The 25,510-nt window shown below is 41.0% G+C and overlaps 1 protein-coding gene across 1 annotated transcript in view; it reads left to right on the forward strand.

The window, feature by feature from the left end:
* GUCY1B1 (guanylate cyclase 1 soluble subunit beta 1) overlaps positions 1 to 25,510 on the forward strand; it is a 57,170-nt gene that overhangs the window by 4,113 nt on the left and 27,547 nt on the right. Inside the window, exons 2-4 of the mRNA XM_065405302.1 lie at positions 18,048 to 18,148; positions 19,414 to 19,532; positions 24,889 to 25,086. Coding sequence (XP_065261374.1) covers positions 19,440 to 19,532; positions 24,889 to 25,086 — 291 coding nt within the window. The 5' untranslated portion in view covers positions 18,048 to 18,148; positions 19,414 to 19,439. The remainder of the gene's footprint in view (positions 1 to 18,047; positions 18,149 to 19,413; positions 19,533 to 24,888; positions 25,087 to 25,510) is intronic.

Consider the following 25,510-nt stretch of genomic DNA (forward strand, 5'->3'; position numbering starts at 1 on the left):
CCAAATACCAGGTCTTGAAATACCTGGCTCTGTGAAATTAAGTGTGTTACCTGGAGATAAAGAAAATTATTCAAATGAAATCTTTGTCTTCTTTCTGTTTCTATGCTAAAGGCGCCCATAAAACAAGGTTACATGACCTGGTGAGTATAGAAAAAGTAGACCAGATGTTGAAGCCTATCCTGACTGCAAAAGGCTGCTGCTAAACATCTGGTAATACCATACTAGACCCCCTAGAAAAAAAAATCTAAGAACAAGCATGTGTCACAATATGTACATAGCAAGTGGTGGCATGTTACTGTGACCCCAGGAGCCACAGTTCCCTCCTTGCTCCCCACCTTGATCCCGGGGGGGGGGGGGGAGGGGAATGGAGTAATTTGCTTTCCCAATGCTCAGCATTTGCAATGGAGCCAAGGCTCCAGACATTTCATGCCCCTCTTTGCCCACCTGTTGTGTGGTGGGGAAATAAATGGATGTATGGCATCTGCTTACCCAGACTCAAGGTTTGGGTTGCCTGCTAATTAGTGGTTCTTCCTCATCTAATAGTCGTTTGCATGGTAGTCCAAGTTATGAGTAGCCCCAAATTAAGACTTAAACCAATCTGCTCCTCCCCAGAAATGTTTAAAACTTCCCAGTGTGAACTGATGTGATCTTACCTGAGGTGTTTTGGGTGATGTTACAATTCTGCCATTGATCCATGAGAAAGGTACTATCTCACATTTTCAGTGCTGTCTCTCAGCCAACTTCAAAAGCCGCCATATCACCCAATAGCTAATATTTTTGCCTGAAATTCCATCATAAAAACTGCTATATTATTATTTAACTGAAGTTTGAGTTGAAAATTAGATGGACTATTAGTTATTACAGATTCCACCAAAAGGGGTCTAATCTGATGCCAGTCAGAATGGAGAATTCTTAGTAACGTTGATAGGAGTCCTATGCACACAGCAGCAAAGAAGAAAAGAAAAACTTTCAAAGTGAATTTATTATTAATATTAGCAGTAATAGCAGCACCTAGGATCCCTAGTCATGTCCCAGGACTCCATTGTGCTAGGCGCTGTACAAACCCAGAACAAAAAGTCAGTCCCACTTCAAATCGCTTAGTGAGCATTTGAACTATAGATTGATCTTGCAAGTTTTCTCTTTGTTCACTGGAAGGGCTTCAGAGGATCTGTGCTGTCGCTGGAGCCCTTGAGAAATTCCATTCCTCCTAGAGTGTGAATACTAGTGAAAAGTGCACTGTATCTGGCTAGCACTGATGGATTGTGTGGAGGTAGGTGTGGGTTGGCGATAGGGCACCCTCATGTCACAACAGTCAATACTCACAATTGATATGATGATTATCTCAACAACAAACAGTTGTGAACACTTCAGAGAAATGACTTCAGGTAAGGAATAAGCTGTAAAACCCAACCATTTTTAAAATATATATATACCAATGCATAAGCAATAAAGAGTAAGGCAAAATGCAGTATTTATTACACACACAAAACTATGCTACAAGAACATTATTAAGGTTGCAAAGTCAAGAAGTCAAAAGTTAGGAAATGCCAGTGTTAAGGTTGCCCATGTAACCTCCCTTGTGCATTATGATAGTCTTTAATTACATAATCTCATAATATTTTTTCCACAGGACCTCTGCCTCATTCCGTGCCCATGAGAGATGGTGCTCACTTAATGAGCAGCTATTTAATATTTTGTTTTCTCCTCATTGTTCAATGTGTGGCCCAAGCCTGATTTACTGCACCTTATTCAAATCCTGCCCTGAAGATGGAATTATTGATTTCCTCATAGGCTTTTCTGTGGTGCTTACCACTATATTAACTGAGTTCCTCACAAACATTAATTAATTTATTTTCACAAAACCCTTGGGAAGTGAGGGAGTTTTATTATCTCAATTTTACAGATAGGGAGTTGAGACAGAGATTGAAGTCTAAAGTTTCTGCTAATTTTGGGTGCCAAATTTGAGACCCCGTAGGATCAGATTTTTCAGTATACTTAACATTATGTGGGTTTTTATATGTTCAAGTTCAGCTCCCATTGACTTCGATTACAGCTATGAGTATTCAGCGCTTAGGCAAATCTCAAATTGGGCATCCAGAAAATTAGGATTATACAATTAATAACCACCTGTAAAAAGTTTCATTTTACTCACTTGCTAGTATCACATTCTGTGACACAGGCAGGGATAGAATATCATTCCCAAGGGCAGCATTCAACTGCTTTAACCATGACACTGTCTGTTCTCTCACTGTAATCTCTTGCCTCGTTCACTGGACTTCCAACTTCTGCAAAAAATAGAGGCAATAAAACCTTATAATATTGCAACCTTAATAATATTCTTTTAATATATTTTGTGTGTGTAATTTCCTAGGTTTTTAAAAAGCAAACTGAAAAAAACAGAAATTCTATCATGTGGTATCATATTGACGCCTCATGGGTCAACAGCAGGATTGGCACTGAACAAACCTCTGCCACTTGAGTTAATGGAGTAACTGATAGCAGTAGTAGGTTATCATCCTCTAGAATCTAGATGGGGATGATGCCTGTGGGTTTCACAGCTATTTGCTGACATCTGAGAGATGGTGAGACTCAGGAATCTTAAGTTCCATTCCAGTTTCTGGAAAAGAGTGTGCTTCTTGTGCAGCAGTTCTCAACCGGGGGTCTGCGGCCCAGTGCAGGTCCATGAGCCGTTTCAGGGAGTCTGCCAGGCAGGGCCGTTTGGAGCCCCGAGCCCTGGTGCCTGGTGGCTGATGCTCAGAGTCCTGAGCTCTGGCACCCTATGGGGCAGAAGCCTTGAACCCAGGTGCCCCATGGGGTGGAAGCCCTGAGCCCCCTGCAGGGCAGGAGCCTCCTTGTGGTTGAAGCCTGGAGTCCCCCCATTCCCCTGCTAGGCCATGGAATTTTTATAGCATGTTGAGGGCTTCTGAAAGGAAAGGTGCTCTAGTGGATTCATACTCCTCTACCCATTCTCCCTCAGGTTGGACCTCTTTTGCTTCATCCCTTCCAACCTGTTCCTGTTCCAGGCCTGTCTCTATCCCACTCTGGCTCCTTGTCACATCCCATTTTTACCTAGCAAGTCCTAGATTGCACCACTTAGGTTTCTGATCCTACTCCCTGTCTCCTTGCACAGCAAGTCTCATGCCCTCTGGGCCACGCCCCTTGCACTCCCATCACCCACCAACTTTTCCCCCAATTTCCTTGCCCACACAATCCCAGTTCCTCCACCCCCCCCAGACCCTCATTCGGTCTACCCCCTCCTTTCCTCTGGTTCCTAGGTTCTTATAAAGAGAAGTGTCAGAGTGCCATAACTATTGGGGAACATTTTCAAAGGCACAACTGGCAGTTAGGTACCTAACTCCCATTAAAAGTTAGGCATTGAAACTCAATGGGAGTTAGGTGTCTAACTGCCACTGGTGCTTTTGAAAATGTCCTCCATTGCCTTAGGCACTTTTCAAAATCAGAGAATCTGATCTGTTTTCTATGTTTGAAGTTGCTGTAGCACAGAATTGTATAAAATAATTGTCACAACTTTTAACAAGCTTTCTACTTAATATTTTATTGTAATTTTTGTAATTAAATGTGGCACCTATTGGATTTTCGAAAGTCACATAATTTCTTGAGAATTTTTAGTGTAGTAAAAAGTGCTTTGTTTTTATGCTCCAATAAACAGAACAAATCATAAAATAATTCTGCAATGTTTGAGATGTGACAACCTACAAAATGAATATACTAGTCTGTCTTTTTATCGGTGTGGGTGTTCATGTTAGACTATCAACTTATTGACCACAGGTGTATTTGCTGACCTTTGTGGAAAAAAAACCCCACACTTTTCTGTGTTGGCAAATCCTGTGAGAATCAAGCCCCAGCCCAACATTCAGGAGGCGGGGCGGGGCGGGGTGCGGGGTGTGTGGGGGGGAAGCTGTGTAGTTTAAAGACTTAGGGTACGAGCCTGCACTTTGCTTTCAGTTTGTTTTTTTAGCAACCTAGAAAATTACACACAAAAAGGGTGTTAAAATAAACAACATTATTAAGGTTTCAAAGTCAAGCATTCAAAAGTCAGGAAATATCAGAATTAAGGTTGCCTGTCAGTCTGATTGCAGAAGTGCAGAGCATTCAGGGCTGCAACTGAAGTCAACAGGAGCTGGGCTTTGAACATATAAAGTGCTATATAATGCCAAGTACTCTGAAAAATCAGGTCCTAGACATCTCAAATCAGGCATCCAAAATTAGTGGAAACTTTTGACCATAATCTCTTTATGCTTGAGTTCCCCATTTGTAAAATGGGGATAGTACTATCTACTGCAGGGGTCGGCAACCTTTCAGAAGTGATGTGCCGAGTCTACACTTATTCACTTTAACTTAAGGTTTCGTGTGCCGGTAATACATTTTAACGTTTTTTTAGAAGGTCTCTCTCTATAAGTCTATAATATATAACTAAACTATTGTTGTATGTAAAGTAAACAAGGTTTTCAAAATGTTTAAGAAGCTTATTTTAAAATTAAATTAAAATGCTGATCTTACGCCGCTGGCCCACTCAGCCCGCTGCCGGCCTGGGGTTCCGTTCACCTAGTTCAGCAGCGGGCTGAGCGGGGCTTGTGGGACCCCGGCTGGCAAGGGGCCGGCAGCCGGGACCCCAGACCGGGTGTGCAGGTGGGAATGTGTGTGTGTGTGTGTGTGCAGGAGCTCCCGTTTTGTGCTCAGTGTGGGGGTGGGAATGTGGGGGGGTGCAAGAGTCAGGGCATGGGGTGTGGGGGGGCTGGGTATGTGTGGGGGTGCAGGAGTCAAAATGGGGGCTGGAGGTGTGTGAGGAGGTGCAGGGGTCAGGGCAGAGGGCTGTGTGTGTGTGAGGGGATGCAGTGGTCAGGGCAGAGGGCTGGGGGTGTGTGTGTGGGTTCAGGGGTCAGGGCAGAGGGCTGGGTGTGTGTGGAGGGGTTCAGGGGTCAGGGCAGAGGGCTGGGTGTGTGGAGGAGGTGCAGGGGTCAGGGCAGAGGGCTGGGTGTGTGTGAGGGGATGCAGTGGTCAGGGCAGAGGGCTGTGTGTGTGTGTGGGGAGGTGCAGGGGTCAGGGCAGAAGGCTGGGTGTGGGGGGGGGGCTCAGGGGTCAGGGCAGAGGGCTGGGTGTGTGGGGGGGTTCAGGGGTCAGGGCAGAGGGCTGGGTGTGTGTGTGTGGGTTCAGGGGTCAGGGCAGAGGTCTGGGTGTGTGTGGAGGGGTTCAGGGGTCAGGGCAGAGGGCTGGGTGTGTGTGTGTGTGGGGAGGTTCAGGGGTCAGGGCAGAGGGCTGGGTGTGTGGAGGGGGTCCAGGGGTCAGGGCAGAAGGCTGGGTGTGTGTGGGGGGGGGGGTTCAGGGGTCAGGGCAGGGACCCCAGACTGGGGGTGCAGGTGGGAATATGGGGGGGTGGGTGCAGGAGCTCCCGTTTGGTGCTCAGGGTGGGGGTGGGGATGTGGGGAGGGGTGCAAGAGTCAGGGCATGGGGTGTGGGGGGGCTCTGTGTGTGTGAGGGGGTGCAGGGGTCAGGGCAGAAGGCTGTGTGGGGGGGGGGAGTGCAGGGGTCAGGGCAGAAGGCTGGTGTGTGTGGGGGGTTCATGGGTCAGAGCATGGGACTGGGTGTGTGTGGGGGTTCAGGGGTCAGGGCAGAGGGCTGGGTGTGTGGGGGGGTTTAGGGGTCAGAGCAGAGGGCTGGGGTGCTCGGCTTGTGGGGGTGCTCACGGCAGGGGGCTGGAGGGGATATGCCCCATCCCCACCACTTTCCCCAGGGCCCCGTCCCCACCTCTTCTCTGCCTCCTCCCTGGAGCAGTGAGCATGCTGCGGCTCCGCTCCCCCTCCCGCTCGCAAGGGCGATCAGCTGATCGGCGGCAGGGAGAGGGAGTGGGAGTGAGAGGGGCAGGAATGCACCACGCTGGGGGAAGAAGCGGGGAAGGGGGGAGCTTGGCTGCCAGGACCCAGGCAGGCAGCAGCGTGCCATCAAAAATTGGCTCGCGTGCCGTCTTTGGCACGTGTGCCGCAGGTTGCCGACCCCTGATCTACTGCCTTTCTTAAGTGCAGTGTTGTGATGATAAATTCATTAATGTTTGTGAAGCACTCCTATATTATAGTGATGACCCCATAGAAAGACCCATGAGGAAATTACTAAGTCTTTTCAGAGCAGAGTTTGAATACTATGAAAAAAGTAAGGCTTGAACCACTCATTGAACAATGTGGAGAAAACAAAATATCGAATAGCTACTCAATAATTGAGCACCATCTGTCCTGTGCACTGAATGAACCAGGGGCCCTTTGGAAAAAATAGTATGTGATCATGTAATTAAAGACAGCATCATAATGCATATGCCGAATTGCACAGGCAACCTTAATTCTAGTATTTCCTAACTTTTTAGTTTTTGACTTTGCAACCTTATTAATAATCTTATAACATAGGTTTTTACATATATATGGTTTCAACAAGGTAGAAGGGTGTGTGTGTGTGTCTCTCTCTCTCTCTATATATACACACACACACCCTTCTGCCTTGTTGAAACCACGCTTGGTATACGTCTGAGTGGAGTATTAGCATCAAGATGGCTCAGGGAGACTTGAAGGAATGTGCTTTGGAGCAGACCTTACTGATGCTCCAGCGAACAGAATGTGTTCCCCTTTAGTGCGTGCTTGCAGCCAAAGCTCATCATGCTTGTCGGTGTTTGAAATTAGCCATTTTGTGGCAGTATGGCAAACTGGCAAATGTTCCCTTGTAGATCATAGAATATCAGGGTTGGAAGGGACCTCAGGAGGTCATCTAGTCCAACCCCCGACTAGATGCCTCTTGTCCCCTAAAATCTAAGACTTAATTTTAAAAAACTTGTCTCCAAGAGTGAAGAAAACCTTAAAAATGAACCAGATGTAGAACAATGCAATGATGTTTGCCTGAGGCTGCAAGAAGTGATGTGGAAAGAAAGCTGTAACAAAGGCATGAACAGCCCCAGTTCATTTACAGAGGGTCATCCACTCTGAAGCCTAATGACAACAGTTTATATAATTACATTGTGAACAGTTTCACTGCTGATTAAAGCACATAAGAAGAGATGAACAGTCATATTACCTAGACTATAAACCCTTTGGGGCAGGGACCATCCTTTTACTATATGTTTGTACAATGTTTAGCACAATGGGGCCTAAGTAATAATAATAATTAATAATAAATAAATATGAAGCTCTGCACAATCTGTTGTGAGTGGGTGGAGCTTGGCAAGTCCCACCACTGATTTTTTGAGCCCGGGCCAATGTGTTATCTTGTCTCCTAGTTAGTATTCTCTTACACTCTAGGGAAGAGGTTCTCTACTTCCAGCCTTGTATGCCCATACACCCATGTAGCTGAAGGAAGAATATTTGCCTGTAGAACATAAGAACAGCCATACTGGGTCAGACCAATGGTCCATCTAACCCAGTATCCTGTCTCTGACAATGGCTAGTCCCAGCTTCTGGCAGTTGGAGGCTTTGGGACACCCAGAGAATGGGGTTGCATTCCTGACCATTTTGGCTAATAACCATTGATGGACCTATCCTTCATGAACTTATCTAATTCTTTTTGGAACCCAGTTATACTTTTGGCTTTTGCAACATCTCCTAGTAATGAGTTCCACAGGTTGACTGTGTGTTGTATGAAGAGGTACTTTCTTATGTTTGTTTTCAAACCTGCTGTCTATACATTTTATTGGGTGATCCCTGGGTCTTGTGTTATGTGAAGGGGTAAATAACACTCCCTTATTCACTTTCTCCACACCATTCATGATTGTATAGCTCTCCATCATATCCCCCCTTAGTTGTCTTTTTTTAAGCTGAACAGTCCCAGTATTTTTTAATCTCTCTTCTTATGAAAGCTATTCCACACCCCTAATCATTTTGGTTGTCATTCTCTGTACCTTTTCCAATTCAAATATATCTTTTTTTGAGATGGGGACCAGAACTGCACACAGTATTCAAGGTTTGTAAATAGCTTTGTAAAGATCAAAGGCATTGCATACATACAATGTTAATTATTCTTAATTGTCTGCTATCAGTGCACATTGATGAAAGAATAAACTCTATCTATAGATTAGGCTGAAAGTCCATATTTATTTTGGATCATGTAGGACCTAATTAAAAAAAACAAAATATGTCCAGGCTTAATATAATTAATATAATTAACTGCAGTGGTCTGCAAAAAGTTGTGGGAAATTGATTTTTCATGGCACCCTTACAATTGTATGGGCTTCCATAGTGCAGAAGACAGACATAATAATTATTCAGTTGAGCTCATAATGGTTTTGGAAAAGCCATAGGTGTGTAAAAAAGATGCTACTGAACTGACTTCCTTTGTGTTTGAAAGATAATTCAGGATGAAGTCTTCATTAGTGAAAGGCCAATAGAGGAATTCATTTTTTTCCATTATCCCTTTTAACATTTAATGAGTTTTCTTTCAAATAGTGGTTTAAGTGGCACTAATGGATAGCCAGTTACATTCCTAAATGAAACTCTTTCATTCATATTATTCCAAAGATTAATTAACAATAACCTGAATATTAAGAGTAAAGTGATTCTTTTCATATACAAACCTGTAACATTAAGGGGTTGACTCTCCATCGAAGGAAACTCCATTAGGGGAACCTTGTGGAGGGCAGATCTGATTTTTAACAGGCACTTCCTGTTCATTTCTGCTAAAAAAAAAAAAAGATGGCATAATATGAGCCTGAGATTTTTGCATCATCTCGCTCCATCTCCTGGGTTTCACTGTGTAGGGGGCTATTTTAGCCCACAGTTTGTGCAGTGCTTTGAGATCTATTGGGATAAAAAGTGCTAGAAATACATCAGTTATTACAAATGAAATGCTTATAAAAGCCTTTTCTAAATAGCATTCCTTTCAGTCAGCTTGTGTAAAGGAAGCAAAATAATACTGGCTTTGTATTCTTTATCATATTTTTAGTATTTGGCGTAGTAACATGCAGCTTGTAAATTTGTTACAGTTGACTGTATCTCCTAGGATTATCTTATTTTGAAAGCCTACATTAAACATTCTCATCTCCAGTCCATAGACCTGGGAAGCAACTCTGAGTTCTGAAATCTATAAATACACCTATTTACTTTACACAGAAAGTCAGTTTCCTGGATAGATTCCCATTTTATTTAATCTTGTGGCTCATGGTAATTTATGTTTTTTTCCCAACTGAATGTTTAAAATATCTTCAGACCATCTAGAATACATACAGATCTTTTGTTTTTTTAGGTAGATCAATACTTTTGATATGGCTTAACAATGTGCCCCAGTGAACCATCTGAAAGGAAGATGATTAGTGTAAAAAAGGTACAGATAATCTCTAAGGCAGTGTTTCCCAAACTTGGGATGCTGCTTGTGTAGGGAAAGCCCCTGGCGGGCCGGGCCGGTTTGTTTACCTGCCCCGTCCACAGGTTCGGCCGATCGCGGCTCCCACTGGCCGCGGTTTGCTGCTCCAGGCCAATGGGAGCTGCTGGAAGCGGCGGCCAGTATGTCCCTCGGCCTGCGCCGCTTCCAGCAGCTCCCATTGGCCTGGAGCAGCGAACCGCGGCCAGTGGGAGCCGCGATCGGCCGAACCTGCAGACGGGGCAGGTAAACAAACCGGCCCGGCCCGCCAGGGGCTTTCCCTACACAAGTGGCGTCCCAAGTTTGGGAAACACTGTTCTAAGGTAATACATCAGTCAGTAATTTTATCATTTAAATGTTAAAGAATGCATTTGGTATGAAGCAAAGGTCCTGATTCCAGTTATTCCAGTTTTAGTTTTACACCTCTGTAATTCCATTGATTTTAGTGCAGTTACTTGTTACTCACTCTTGATTTATTCCATTGTCAGTGAAATCAGAATCATGCCCAATGTCTAAGTGCATTATTATATCATTAAGGTTATTTTGTCTAGTGTGGTCAGCTTGATGAGCATTTTTTCCATCCTTGGAAATTACTTCCCAGCATCCATGGAAAACCAGGAATAGTAAAGTACAATGGTGGCAAAAATCCCAACAGAAACAATACCTACTGTGCAAAAACTTCTAGGAGTGATTTTGGAAATGTTGTTCTATGTGAGGTGTTTAAGGTGATATACACAGTGTATGCTCTCAGGACCACAGTCTAGATAGGAAGAGAGACAGCTGGGCTTTCAGTTTACGAGATGATCTGTAAAGGGGAGGTCAGAGGCTTCTAAACAATAATTTAATTGTTCAAGGTTGTATAGTACATGTCATGTCACGGAGAAGCCTGCACAGCTTCGGAAAACAAAATATTTATTTCTAGCAGATTTGTACCACCATTTTTTCTAAATATATCGATAATATTTTATAATTATTTAGCTGAAAGCAAAATATAAGTAACTATTCTATAAAGAAGGTTTTTTGATTAAAGAAAGGTTTTATTTTTATTTTCAACTTCATGATAGGACACAATTGGATGGCAAGTACAGAAATCAAAGGGATAAAGGGTATCCAACAGAAGCAACTCTTCACTTGACTATAATTTACTCTAATTACCTTTGAATTCAGCAGATCCACAGCAAAAAATACATTAAATATCCACCTTGCGTATGAAATACCGAATGTGTAAGAGACACATATATAAAAACAATGTAGGATGAGATCTTGGCAGACTAAGCTACTTCTAAGGTATCTCATGGATGGCAAACTGCTCCTTTCCCCCAGCCAAAAGAAAACAAATAATACCTTTATGTTTTCAGGATCCTACAGCTTCATGCTAATAGCAAGTCTCTTGCCATGCATGCTAATTAAGATCTCTGTACTAAGCAAAAATGAATTTGTTCTAGGTCATGTCTCATTGTGCTTTGCAGTGTAAACCTATTATGCTCTACAAGTGAAATAAAAATACATGAAATCAGTAATTTAATATTTTTTTTTAAATCCATAATGGAAATTCTCATTTTTTAAAGACAGTTTTTGTCCAAATGTTAAGTCTTCATCCCTCTTTGTAAATCTATTAACATTGACAATGAATCTAATAATGGGAATATGTTTTCAAACACAAAACTACAAACTTTCAAAGGATTCATGGAGCATGTTCAGAGGCACCTGGAGACATTCATTTTTCTGTGCTGCTAGAATGACAGCACTTTCCAAAAGGCATGAAGGACCCTTAATTTTCTTCTCTCTTTCCCCCTAGATCAATTTGCGGCAAGGCTCATTTAGGGCTTGATACTGCATCATTCTAAGCACTGGAAACTTTTCCATTGACTTGAATGGGATCACTGTTAAGCCTTATATGAGTCCCCTGCCAGCTCTGCTATCTTCTACAGTACAGTAGGCAAGTTATTTTTTCTCCCTATTGCATACTGGGCTGACCTTTCCCTGTTCAGATTGACCTGGATGATTTATGGGGGGTGGGGGGAAGGGGTTGTTGGGGAAGGCACTAATGAACCTCAGAAGACCGTAAGTCTGAGTCTCTGTTTCCCCACAATTTGTTTAGCCTTTTACACGAGTGCAAAATGAGTGTAAAGTAGGTATAAACTGCTGGTTATCTGATCTGGTAACATTTTGTAATTGTGTAAATTGCTATTCAAGTTCAGAGCAATAATAAATCAGGCCTGATGTGCCTGTCTTGGGGGTCAGTTTGGGCAAGAAGTGAGAGCGTCTGTCTACTGGAGTTTTTGAAGTTTAGTATGTTCCCCTAGTTAGGAATGAAGTACACCCTTCTTTTGTTTTTAGAAATGTAAAGGTGACATAAATCGTAAATCACATTGCTGTTCTTTTTCTGTTTGGCTTGGAAGCTGTTTTCAAAGAAAAGCTCATATAAAAGTTAAAAGTTTGCTACTATAATGCCGCTAACTTGCTAAGAAATCAACCACAGCTGCACTTGTGAGTTCGCCAGATATTGTTGCTACTGGCTGGTTTCCAGCCAGTCTCTTAAGAAATCATTACATGTTTACCACTGCTAATACCTCTGTGGTCAGATCCTACAATTTGCATAAAATTTCCAAGTTATCACTGTTATACTAACTATTGTTCACAATTAGAGCTGGTCAAAAATGGGGATAAATATTTCAGCAAAATTATTGAAGGAAAGTGTTGCCCATTTTTCATTAAATCTTGAATCTTCCAAATTTTCTATCCAGCTCTTCCCATGATCTTTGCATAAAACTTCAGTAGAGGTCAATTGAAAGCTCATGGGTGGAACTAGTGTACCACATAGAACCTTAAACTGCTTTGAATTTCCTGGCTGACTATACAACATTCTATGAAGGTGGTCTGACGTGAACATGCCCTTTAACAGAATCCTTTTGAGATTTTGCTATTTGTCTGCTTAGTTTGAAATCAAATTATTATTTATTATTCCATAGCACCTAGTGGCTTCAGCTGGGATCAGGTCCCCATTGTACTAGGCACTGGACAAACACAGTGAAAGACAGTCCCTAGTCTGAATAGCATGCAATCTAAATAGACAAGATAGACAAAGGGTAAGATAGTGGTACCCAACCTATTTACCATTGTGGGCCGCATATGCAGAGCTCTCTACGTGTTATGTGGGCCACATCCACACAATGTATATATACCACCTGTATGGCCCTGAGGATGTCAAATGGGATGCAGCTGTGTGCTGATTGGGCCACAAGCGGGCTGCGGATTGAGAACCACTGGGATAAGAGGAGAACCAGAGACAGGAGGTAAAGTGACTTGCATAAGGTCACACAGCAGGTCAGTGGCAAAGGTGGAAATAGAACCCAGGCCTCCAGGCTCCTCATTCAGGGTTTGTACAGTATATCATATTGCCCTGTATCCTAGACCATATTGCCTGACTTCAAGTATTATGTACCCTGGTTTCCAAACAATATTTCTCAATGTTACACTTGAATAAGGTGTGACTTTTCAATTGGTAATATTAAAAATGTGGGTGATTTGGTGGCTCAGGGGACGGGTAATTGGATGAGGAAGGTGTGGCCTTTAGGTAATGGTTTGTCCTGGTCAATTAGGATAGACAGTCTTTACTATCTTGTTGCTGTTCACTGGCTCATGTGCATATGCTAGTGGTTTCATCCCAATCCTAGTGGACTGAGGTTCATGTGAAAATTGGCATTGCTTGCACTGTACTTGTTATACTATTAGAGCCATTAATCTACCCATTTTTGCAATCATTAAATTATGATTGTTTTAAAACACATTGATGTACTTAAAAGTGAAGGAAAGCTGTAATACTGAGGTCATGTTTTAAAGTGTATGGCATAGTTTTGATTAGTAAAGGGTAAGCTTAAAGTATTGCAGTATGTGAATATTGAAATAGTAGCCAAATATGTTGCAGCATTATTGAAACTATGTACCCCCAAGCAAACTTATTATCAGATAACCTACATTGCTATGAATTTGTAGGCAAAAAGGCCTCCACAAATATACAAGCGGCACCATTACACTGTTTGCCATTTGAAAATAGTTACTAATTCTAGCGGCATTTTCCCATGACATGTACAGGGAATATCCCTTAAACTAATAAAACATTACAAAACAGGAACAACTATTAAGCGTTCACACTGTATAATCACTACAAAGAGTTGCTGTCCCAGAAGTTTATCCCAGAAGTTCCTTCTTGCCTGGCGCATTGTTAGAAATAGTCCTTTGAAGCTCATATCATTTCCGAGGGTTTACACTGGCCATCATCTCCCTAGAGAAGTTACAGACTATCCCATAATAATACATAAACTTTGTATTTATAATACAGTGGACTCCAAAGCTATTTAAATTTAATTCAGTGAGATCTCCCAAAGATTGCAGGAAATTACCACTTCTGTCACAGGCTCCTTCTACCTCTCCATTTGCTTGAATACACCAGCAATTGTCTGTCTGTAAATGTCTGAGTCCAACTTTCGAAGCCAGGAATTTCAAATAAGTAGGAACTATAGGGCAGCCATTTAACATCTGAGAGTGCCTCATTTAGCCTAGTTACTAGAGACTTTTGTGGGGAAAGCTTTGGGAATATATTTATGAAGCAAGGAAATATACAATATCCTAAAGTATGTGGAGTGTGGTGGTATCAATCCTTATCAGACACAGATACTAAAACTGTTTATAGATGGCTTTTACCACTTTTCCACAGCACAGTGTTCTCCCAGATTACAGTGACATTTTCAACGCATGGAAGAATTAAGTTTTTACCAGCTTGTGTGAGAGTGTAATATTTTTAAGGATGTCTGTTTCATTTCCAAATGCATGTGTGTTCTACTTTATGCTTTGGCACACAAAGGACTAGAGGGCCTAAGGGAAAGCTTCAGAGTGTGTTGGAGATTTCATTTTCTGCTTCTCAGCTTGGATCAGGAGTCATTGAAACTTGCTATCCTGTGGACTGGCTGATCTGGCCTCACCTAGGGAATGAATGAGGGGACTGGGCAGCAGGCATTATTTTGCGGTACAAGAGGAAGATGTTAAATGGACACTGCCAATTTAAACATGATACTTCTGCCTGCTTTTTAAAAAACCTCCTATTTGTTCAAATAACCCCTAAGGCTAGTACAACCGATAGATGACGGAGAAAATATATTTTTCTTTTTATCACTTTGTTTTGTTTTTTTGCATTTGGCAGTCAGTATTCCCTGTTTATGTATGGCTCTTTGTCAGCCCTTATGGGAATGTCCTGTAGAGCTCAATAGAAAATGATAGCCTTTCAGCAGTTTAACTGAACCATCCTATGGTATCCCTTCCATATAGAATACCATATAGGATGGTTTTAACTTCAGGTCTTCCACTGACTTATTGCATTGCTCTGAGCAAACCACTCAACTTGTTTGTGTCGTCCACAAAATGGACATAATAATATTTATCACACATAGCAGTTGAGACAAAGCAGTCATTAATTAAAGTTTGTACAGATCCTTGGATTGTATACTGTAGCTGTTGCCCTGGGATAGGAAAATAAGGTTGAAGAAGAGTAGAGGAAGGCAAGGATGAAAAAGAGGAAGATGGCTCAAAGACTTCCAGTGAATACTAACTTCAGATTGGCAGAGATTTTTGATGACTAACCAGAGTGTAAATTCAGAGTAACTTCTTTGAAGGCAACAGAAATACACAATTTGAGATCAGAATCAGGCCCCACACACTGAAGCACCATATATGTCATCTAAGAATTTGGCCCCAAGGTTTTCACAGGAGTGCTAGTTCCTTAATAGATGAATATTTTAAAAATATTACAGTGTGGTTTCTGAACAAGAATACATACTTCTCAGAGCTTTCTTCCCTTTAATAGAAATATTTCCATTCTCTTATGGCTGTCTAATGCAACTGTAATTTGTGATTGCTTGTTTAATTCCTATCTCTCATGTAAAGAATTAGCATTTTACATAATTTCATTTTTAAATAGATGAATGCCAATTCGAGGAACTTAGAGTCTAAGATGCAATCTAACATAATTTTGTTTTGATCAGAGGACCATCACTTTATGATGTTTGTTAGAGAGATGCTTTATTCTATTGCTGGGAAGGGAATTGGAGGATTTTATACAGTAGATCTATACCATGCTTTATACTTTTTTGCCCATTGGCCAATGGAAACTAAGAGCACGTAAAATAATTGGCTGATAAACAGTAAACTTGTCTCGGCTTACCTATGGTGCTGCTATCACCCCGCTATAACAAAAGCCTTTCATTCTTACTAGGAATACTAGTAATTCATTCTTACTAGTGGCTCCTTTTTGTTTGTAAACTAGAAAGATGATGGCTCCAAACTTGAGAAGATAAATGTCTCTCTCCTTACCTTAATCCATGGGACTCACATGACCTTTGCTGAGTCACTATTAGGATCTACCTCATCATTTTCTTCCTTATGCTTTCTTCTAATTCTGTGTTTTTTCCTGAACAATTCTTTCCCTGGATTTTTTTTTCATCACTTGAAAAAGTGTAATACACCAGTTCTCTTCTAAACTTGCCTGCCCCTTTTGTTTTCCTTTGTTTTTCTGAAGTGCTATACTTAGATGTGTATAGACAGAAGAATATTTTTTCTTTTTAATAAAGTATGTGTGACCCTCCACACTGTAAGGTATTATTTTAATGCCTTGAGAGATCACATTAGTTTTCTGAATTGAAATATAATCTAGTGTATAAATTAAAGCACACGAAGACTTATAAATACCCCTTCTTTTATCACCATTCCTACAAGCAACACTGTGTCTCTCTCAATAATCACCACAGGCAAGCCCACACAAGGAGAATTAATCACTGTAAAAATAACTGTATTCAAAAAAGAAGGGGGGGATATATGCAAAACATGAGAAATACCAAACCAAAGCCATCTGATGAAACACACTAGAACTTCAATAGCTGAAAACAGTTTGTGCCCAATTACATGTCCACCTCATAAGAAAGCAGTGCCCAGTAATGATGAGCTAATATGGGGCCAGATTATGTCTGGCCCTTTTCACAGGTGCATAGGGGGAAAAGTGCAAGAAGTCCTTCCCATAGTTTCCACACCCCATGTCAGGGCCAGAGACTGTAATTGTTCCTGCACTTAGGGAGCACAAGGACTGCTCCTTCTTTGTTCTCATGAAGGTGCTTGTTGCCCAAAGGTGGTGGGACCGGGACCATTTCACCCCTCTGCACCAACGTGAGGATAGTGCAACCGTGCATATTGCTCAGGCATACTGGGGAGCTCAGGGAGGGCAGAACACCGAGAAGCATGGGAGTCCGCTATAGCTCTACTGCCCTTAAGACAGGGTTGTGCCTAAAAGGCACAATTGACCCCACAGGGAGAACAACATTGATTGTAGTGAAAAATCCTATTATCTTTCAGCCCAGAGAAAAGAAGCAGTCAGGCTAGACAGCTGGCTGCTTATCAGGCAAGCTGCTGACTCAGTGTTCAAACTGAAAGAAACAATTGATGTTATATTTGTGGAAATAAAGTGAGGGTCTGTTGTTCTCTCTCCTACTTTCCTTTTCATTTTATTTTCACCTTTTTTAACCTGGCAGCAGTATGAAATGTGCATCTGGCATGGGCATCAACAACAGCCCTGCTTGAAAGGTTAGCAATTGCCTAGGGCCTTGTCTTCACTAGAAAAAAAAAAAGATGCGTTTTTACCACGCTTTAGGTAACACACTTGGTAAAACCCCAGTGAGGACAAGGCAGTTTGTAGTTCTCACACCTGTTAACAGGTTGAAGTAAACCTTAGACTCCCTCCAGTGTTTAGCTTGACCTGCACATGTGAAAAGAATAAACTGCCTTGTCTTCAATGGGATTTTACCATATGTTAGCTAGAACACATTTTTTTCTAGTGTGGATACACTGTTAGAGAGGGAGGGGCTTAATGGGGGCTGAGATTTTTGTATAATAACAGGATGTCTTGATGTATTTATTAAGAGTGTGTTGCTGGAGGTTGTGTGTCTTATTTATTGAAGGTTGTTAGGGATATGCAGACATGCTGGATTTAATTGCTGGTTTGCTTTGTTTGGGTTGCCTACAGTTTTCAGATAAATGTTTTTTTCCCTTATAAATAGCAATAAATAATTACAATAAATGTTACCTAAGTTTTTGTGGCATTGTCCCAGGAGCACTCTCAGAATGAAACAGCAGCACAGATTTGTTGTTGTTATTTCTTTATTATTTGTATTGTGTTAGTGCCTAGAAGCCAGTTGTGCTAGGCACTATACAAACTATGAAATAATGTGTCTATTAAAAAAGTCTTCAGAACAAACCTATATCTAAGTATATTCTCTTTATCTTATTTCTTGCAGTTTTCCAGTCTATTGGATATTAAGAATAACCCATTCTAAAATGTTACACTCTGTCTTTATTATCTGAATAACTCCTTCTGTGGGATTGTTTATTGTTAAAGGAGATTTTTTTCTCCCAATGATTTATGGTTTTCAGGATAAGAGTGGGAGTAGAAGTTTTGTACTAAGCCTTAATTACAGTGAAATATGGAACAGATCTCTTCTTAGTGTAATTTAAATGTTGAACATTAACCAACTTCTAAAAGGTGGAGCCAACAAACTTATTTCATTTAAAAGACATATTCCAGATTATAAGTAATTGACTTATATAGTCAGTGCATAAGTCTTAATTCTTGATGACAGTATTTTTCTTCTGTTTTCTTTTAGGAAAGAGGCACAATTGGATGAAGAAGGACAGTTTCTAGTCAGAATAATTTATGATGATTCCAAAACATATGATCTGGTTGCAGCCGCAAGCAAAGTCCTTAGTGAGTAATATGGCTATCTTTTAGAAATTATACCTGCTTTTAATGGGTCAGGCCTCCTGTAGTGAGGTCACTACTTTCTCTGTAACTTTAATGCATTAGTTTGCTAGTAAATTATATATGTAAGATTAATAAAGACACAAATATGTGCAACAGGGGGATTTAACACAGAGGAAGTGAAAGTGTGGTTATGATTAGAAAAAAGACTGGCTCAGAAAACGAGTTATTGCTCTTCATGTTTATTTAAAATCAGTTTCTTCTTTCTATATTTTTAGAATGAATGTAATGCTTATGATATATGTAAGAGTGCTAGCTCATGAAAGTGAAAACCTTTTTTTATGCACAAGACATATATAATATTACATGCAATGGCAGTGCACTACAGTATGCCACCACGTCCCCCCTCCTTCCTTCCCTCCCTCCAATGTACTGTACCTCAACCACCTGATGACCTCTAGATAGTATAGTTCAGTCTCCATGTCCTTTTAATCATTGGCTTCTCTGCTGAGATTACTAACAAGGGTGACCAATGTGACAATGTTTTTGTGAAGGGCACACTCATTCCACCTAGGTCATCAATCTGGATAGCATTGACTTTCAGCAACTGCAGCTCTGAGCTGGAATTAGAAAGGTACACCTCCACCCCAATATAACGCGACCCGATATAACACGAATTCGGATATAACGTGGTAAAGCAGTGCTCCGGGGGGGGGGGGGGGGGCGCACTCGGGTGGATCAAAGCAAGTTCGATATAACACAGTTTCACCTATAACGCGGTAAGATTTTTTGGCTCCTGAGGACAGCGTTATATCGAGGTAGAGGTGTAGTATTATCCCTATCCCTATTATCTTATTTGCACTCTATCTCTGCAGTGAGAGTGAATCAGCAACCAGCCACTGAACCCATAAGACCATGGCTTCTGGGGAAGAATGCACTGTTTTTGCATAGATAGATCTGGCTTGCATTGATCTTTGGGGTTCTGTGGGGTTAGAGGTGAAACCACTGCTTATTACTGAGTAGAGGAATAGTTGTTGGGAGGGAGGAAAAGTGGATGGAAAAATTACCTGGATTTTTTTTTTTCTGTGGTGGGGTTGATCTGGTCTACTGCTTTTGGAGCATGTTCTCTGGACTGCAGATAGAAAATACAATATGCAAAATAACTCATTTTACATTATAATTATTGTATCATAAAATGGAGTCTAAAATTACTAGCAAAGTACAAACAAATGCATGCCTTAAATGAATCAAGTTTTCTGTATTTTAAATAGATCTTAATGCTGGGGAAATCCTTCAAATGTTTGGGAAGATGTTTTTTGTGTTCTGTCAAGAATCTGGTTATGACACAATCCTACGTGTCTTGGGCTCAAATGTCAGAGAATTTTTGCAGGTAAGAATTTTGTGCCAAGCAACTTAAAGTAGGTAGCACTGGACAGGCAGAATTGGGCCTTGTGGGTAGGAGCACTGGCTTGGGAGTCAGGAAGCTTGGGTTTTGTTCGGATCTCTATCACTGGCCTGGTGGGTGACCTTAGTAAATTGCTTCCTTTCTCTTTCCCTGATGTAGAGTTTCATTCCTCAGGACAATTTTAGCAGTACACCCCCTATTGCATATGCTTTTTGATACAGTCTTTAGTTACATGATCACATACAATATTTTGCACAGGACCCCTTGGTTCTTCAATGCACAGAATGGAGATAGCAGGGGGCAGAACTAAGGTTGCACAGGCAACAATAAATCTGGCATTTCCTAATTTTCAACTGCTTGACTTTGCAACCTAAGTAACAGTCTTTTAACATAGTTTTTCTTTATGCAATATGATACACTGTTCCTTTCCCAATAGATGTGTAATGACATGTTGGACCACATTTGCTTCTGGTGTCAATGGGTGCAGCTTACCAACTGACACTAGCAGAAAATTTGGTCTAGTGACTGATGGGCTCTTCCTCCTCCAGAGGCCTGTCTGACTAAATACTGCAGATACTGATTAGGCTTCTTTGAGAAGTACAAGCTGTTACTTCTGTCTCATAGCTCATCTGCAAGCCAAGGGAGTCAGTCCTTGTCCACGTGTTGAGGAATGGGGTAGAGCAAAGGTGATTTTATACTACTTTTGTGCTGCCCCAATCTCTCAGGACAGTGTGAATTTATGTTGCTGTTTCTGTTGAAAAATGAAAATCCATTTTGCATCATTAGTGTGGAGGAAATCTAGTCAGTTCTAGAGGAGCTGATCTAGGTGAGGGGTAAAATTGTGATTTTTTTTTGGTTCCAAGGAAATTGTTCGCGTGAAAACAGTTTGGATTTTGAATTTCAAATTCAGAATGTACAGAGCTCTCAGTGAGAAACATATACTCTAATAAGTTTAAAGCACATGGACTGATTCAGACATTGGGAAGATTTTCAAATGCATAAATTATTATTGCAATTGACTTCCAGTGTGAGTTGGGCACCTAACTGCCATCTGTGCCTTTGGAAATCTCGTCCATAATAAAGAAGTGAAAAGAGTGTAATGCATAGTTTGTTGTTTGTTTTTCTTCCTGATTTAAGGGCTCTCTGAATACAGTTATTCAGTTGCTTTTGCATATATCTGGATGCCTTCACTGAGACCTAGATCACACCAGGACCTCCCCAGACCCTGGCATACCAACCATTACTTGCAATACCTCTTTAATCTGACCACTCGGGAGCCTGACTAGATCTCTGTATATTCCCAGCATAGGGCACCACATACAATTAACAACAAGGAGAGATGCTATCAAAACCTCTTTTTCAAACAGTTAATTATTCTAACTTGCAGAACAACCTCCATCAATAATCTTGTACTCTAGTTGAGTACACAAGCTGCACCCAGCACAGGCCTATAGGAATATGCAGCCTTCAGCAGAACATAATATACTGCCAGTCTGCATTCCCTGGGTGAGCAAGATTTGGTAGGGTAGAAACAGACCAAATTAAAATCCATAGCTGACTTGTTCCTTCCTCATCTTGGGAACAGACTAATGGGCAAGCTCTCCTTCCCCTTTCCATTCTTCACCAGATGAGAAAATTGAAGGTAAGATTGTAATGCAGGAAAACCTCAGTAGTCACATTACATTTGTATTCTTGTAACTTTAACATTTGAGACTGCCATTTGTTGGAATTCCAGTCTGAACAGATGACATTGGCCGTTTGCACTTCTGTAAATATAAACAGGAAGAATATAATGAGTATTTGCACTGACAACATTAGGTTGGTTTTTGTAGCTGCAATTATGAAGCTCAGTTCCAGTTATCCATGATTTATTGTTACTGCTCTTAGAAGTCATGCTAGTAGATGATCCTAATTATTATTTGTATAACAAAAGTGCTCATAAGCCACAATACAGATGGGGGTCCATTGTGCTGAGCTCTGTAGAAACACATAATAAAAGACAGTCCCAATACTTGGACCTAAATGACAATCTATACTGAGCCCACAATATAACAAACAATCAAAAGTTTTTGGTTTTTAAACCCTGTGAAAATAATCTTGACTATTATATTTCCTGTTCCTTGGAATCAGTCTTAAAGGAGATTGTTTATAGGAAAGCCACAGACATATAAAGACATATAAGGAAAGGCACATTTAAAGAAACTACAAAAGGGCAATACTTAGACTTAAATTAAAGTATTTTTCCCTCACTGTACAACATGGTCCTGAAAAAATTGCTAGTCATGTTAAATTAAAAGGGAATATGGCACAGAGAGGCAGCATGAAGAGAGATGCAACCTAAGAACTCCCAAATGTGCTTTTATGTTAAAAACTACCTAAAGAAAATCAATCAGACTGATAAGTAGTGGTTAATACCAGATCCTTCAGGGAATTGTTTAGTTGTCTGTTGAATTAATTGTAAAAGCAGTGCAGTACAGTAAATCTATAATTTATTTCTCTTCACTAAAAGTATCCACATACATAATATAGCACATAAATACCTGAGCAGCATTACTGTGAGTTTGGAAGGCAATCACACTCAAATAGTTTCTATTAGTTTCCAATTTGGTTTATGATTATTGGTCCAGATTCTCTCCTGCACTGAGATCCATTTGTCAGAGAAGAAAGGCATCATCAGAGACCTGATTACAGTTCTGTGATCTGAAAGTTGTAGCCCTTCCCCAGCCCTGACATAAATTACAGCAGCCTGGTAGTCAGAAACTGGCCTATTACTGTAAGTGTTTTGGTAGTTCTTAGAAACCCCAGTGGGGATCAAGGCCCCATTGTGCCAAGCACCGTACACACACACATAAAGATGTCCCATCTCCTATAGAATTTACAATCTTAACGTATGCTGAGAGACACTATGTAGTATGTACTATGTACAGCAAACAAGGCTATGGTGTTGGAGGAGAGGATGACAAGATAATAGTGAAATTATTGTTTAGCATAATAAGCAGTAGTCACAGAATACCAACTGCCTAGCCCATAGGAATTGATCTCCATGCAAACAGTATATTGATATGTGCAAGGCTGACCAAATATAACATAACTTTACAAAATATATGTGAAATAGTCACAAGAAGAACTGCAAAGTTTAAATAAAAAATGTAAGACTACCTGCTAAAGATCTCTAAGGGACAGATTCTGATGCTCTTACTCATGTTGTGTAAGACCATCAGGAAAAGGAATTACATTGATTTCAACAGGACTAGTGGCTGAGTGAATTGTGAGTAAGGGTATTGGAATTTGGTGCTAATATTTTATAGAAAAACAGTACTTGGCATACATCTTATGCCCTTTTCCATAATATTGGACTCAAACTCCTTTTGAGACTGTTCAAGTGAGGATGACTCTGTGTATAGGAAGATGACTCTTCTTTTCTGAGTCTCTTCTCAATAGACATCTTCCAAAAGGTCTACATACCCAAGCTGCTCCTGGGGAGCACATACTGGAACAGCAGCTCACCACTCTTTCAGGCAGTCCACAGTGTACTTCCCCTCTGTGCACCTGGCTAGCTCTCTAGCTCTGCTCTCACCCATACTCTTTCAAGCTACTACAGACCTGGTCTCCACCTCCCAAGAGGAATGTTCCTGGTCTCTGCAAAGATCTGCAAGGGGTTGGATCCATGTATCTTCTTCTCCCTTGTATTCCCACTAATGGCTGGACTCTGAGCTCACAGATTTTTGCCTCTTAAGTTTTAATTTGATGTAGTGATATATCAATACAATAAAAATACAAATTTATAACAAACTAAAAAAAGTGAAGGAGGATGTTCCAGGATGCATGCATCCCAAGGAATTCATTTATAAGAGACTCATTTCCTTTGGCGGCCTCCCAAGAAAAGTAGCAGCTGTTCACACCACCTTCACAACTTTGAAGATCTACAGATGTTAAGAAAAGGGATATGATCCAACCTGCACATTTAAAACATCTTCATTGTACCTCTCCCTGACCTGGCAAAAATCACAAACAATCCCCAGTGCTAGAAAGTCTTAAGGGGGGGGGAGGAGGAATGTGGGGTCATGCTAAGGACCTGGTAAGTGAAGAGGGTGCATAATCTTGACAAATTTATTGGTAGATGATTACCTGGGTTGTGACGCTATTCAGCCAGTCTGATTGTCCTTTCTATCTAAGCCATTACACCGTGAATAGTAAAATGGAGTCATGATAATGATTCCATAGTTAAGGTTGAAGCTGGCATAATATTCTAAGTCTGATTTTGATCCTACTTTCCCCTCTAACCTCCTTATAAAATCTGCTTTCCAATTTCTCAAGCAGGTTTCCTATCCAGAGAAGAATTTACTTTTGCCAAAGTTTGAGATTAATCAGACAACATGTCTGGGACATATGGAGAGTTTGAAAAAGTGGAGTTTTTTTTTTTTTTAACAGGTCTCACTTTTTAAAAATGCTTTGTTTCAGCTATAACCTGATCTAGAAACTCCATTTTGGGTTCATTCACTTGTTCTCAATGAGATCATGTGACTGAGCATTTTTAGGAAATGTGGTAGGTTGATTTTAAAGATGTTAGCTATACAATTGGAAACTTTGAAAAACTCGTCAGGTTCTGGCAGAGCTTATAAACGTTTGTTAATGCTTGAAACGGCATTACTAGCTTAATATTTCATTTAAAACAGTAAGACAGGCTGTTGTTTTTTCACATGCAAGTGCCTAAAGTTAGACTCCTAAGTCCATATATAAACACCTGGCTTACCAGCTGTAGGATATTTGGTTGCAGCTGCTCTTTAAAAGATAGACTACAAGCAGCAGAGTTCTTGGAGGGAGGGAAGAAATAAAGATGGATAAGTAAGAGAGGGAAAGGGATATCCTAGCCATTCTCACATCCATTTGGAAAACTAACCCTGCCATGAAAATAAAAATGTTTTCATCTATTGTGCAAACATAGTACAGTCCAGGAATTCACTCTTTCTCTTTCAAACAACTTTTAATGGTGTTATTTTCAGTGCCAGTCATAGGTCAGACTCATTGTCAGGTGTCTGGGCCCCCAGCAGTGGTCCCCCTCTCCACCCCCGGAGTGGCAAGACAGCAGTGCAACGTGCCTGGAAGCCCTGCAATGGGGGTCTGGAACTGGCTGACACAAACCCACAAGTGATTGTGGCAGTTGTGGACAGGGTGGGGCCAGACTACCCAGGAAATGTACTGAATCAATAATTTATATATACAATATGTAGTTTAGGTCTTTAAAACTGCTACTTAAATTACTTGTATTCTCAAATAGACAATTTGCCACATGCATGAACTCTATTCTGATGTGTTTGTGTGTTTTTAATTATCCCTGTAGAACTTGGATGCTCTGCATGACCATCTTGCTACTATTTATCCGGGTATGCGTGCCCCTTCCTTTAGGTGCACTGATGCAGAAAAAGGGAAAGGACTCATTCTGCATTATTATTCAGAGAGAGAAGGACTCCAGGATATTGTCATTGGAATCATCAAAACAGTAGCTCAGCAGATCCATGGTACAGAAATAGACATGAAGGTAATGTTTCCTTGTATGTTCTGACTGAAAGTTGATGTCATTCATAAAATTGAAAGAGCTGTATGATATAATGGAAGACAGTATTTTTTTTATACATTCATACTTTCCACAGAGGTTTTGCGTACTGAAAAATCTCTCCATTACCCCCCATGTTAGCCCAATACCTTCAAGGTCATACACTGCCCTCACCTGCCTTTGCCCTGGCCACACCCCTGTACTGGCCACAGAGAAGGAGAATGGCATAGGATCCACTGTACCAACTCACATCTCCCTAGACTGGTAGGATTCTCCAATGGCTATCTCTGACAATTTTAGGGCTGTTTTGCACCACCAGAACACCACAAACTGGTCACAGCACAACCCAGGCTCTGGGCCAAGAAATGAAGAAGATTAGCATGTCCAGTTGAAACTGCAGAGATAATTT

The sequence above is a fragment of the Emys orbicularis genome, chromosome 5 (assembly GCF_028017835.1).
Source record: "Emys orbicularis isolate rEmyOrb1 chromosome 5, rEmyOrb1.hap1, whole genome shotgun sequence".
Taxonomy (NCBI): domain Eukaryota; kingdom Metazoa; phylum Chordata; order Testudines; family Emydidae; genus Emys; species Emys orbicularis.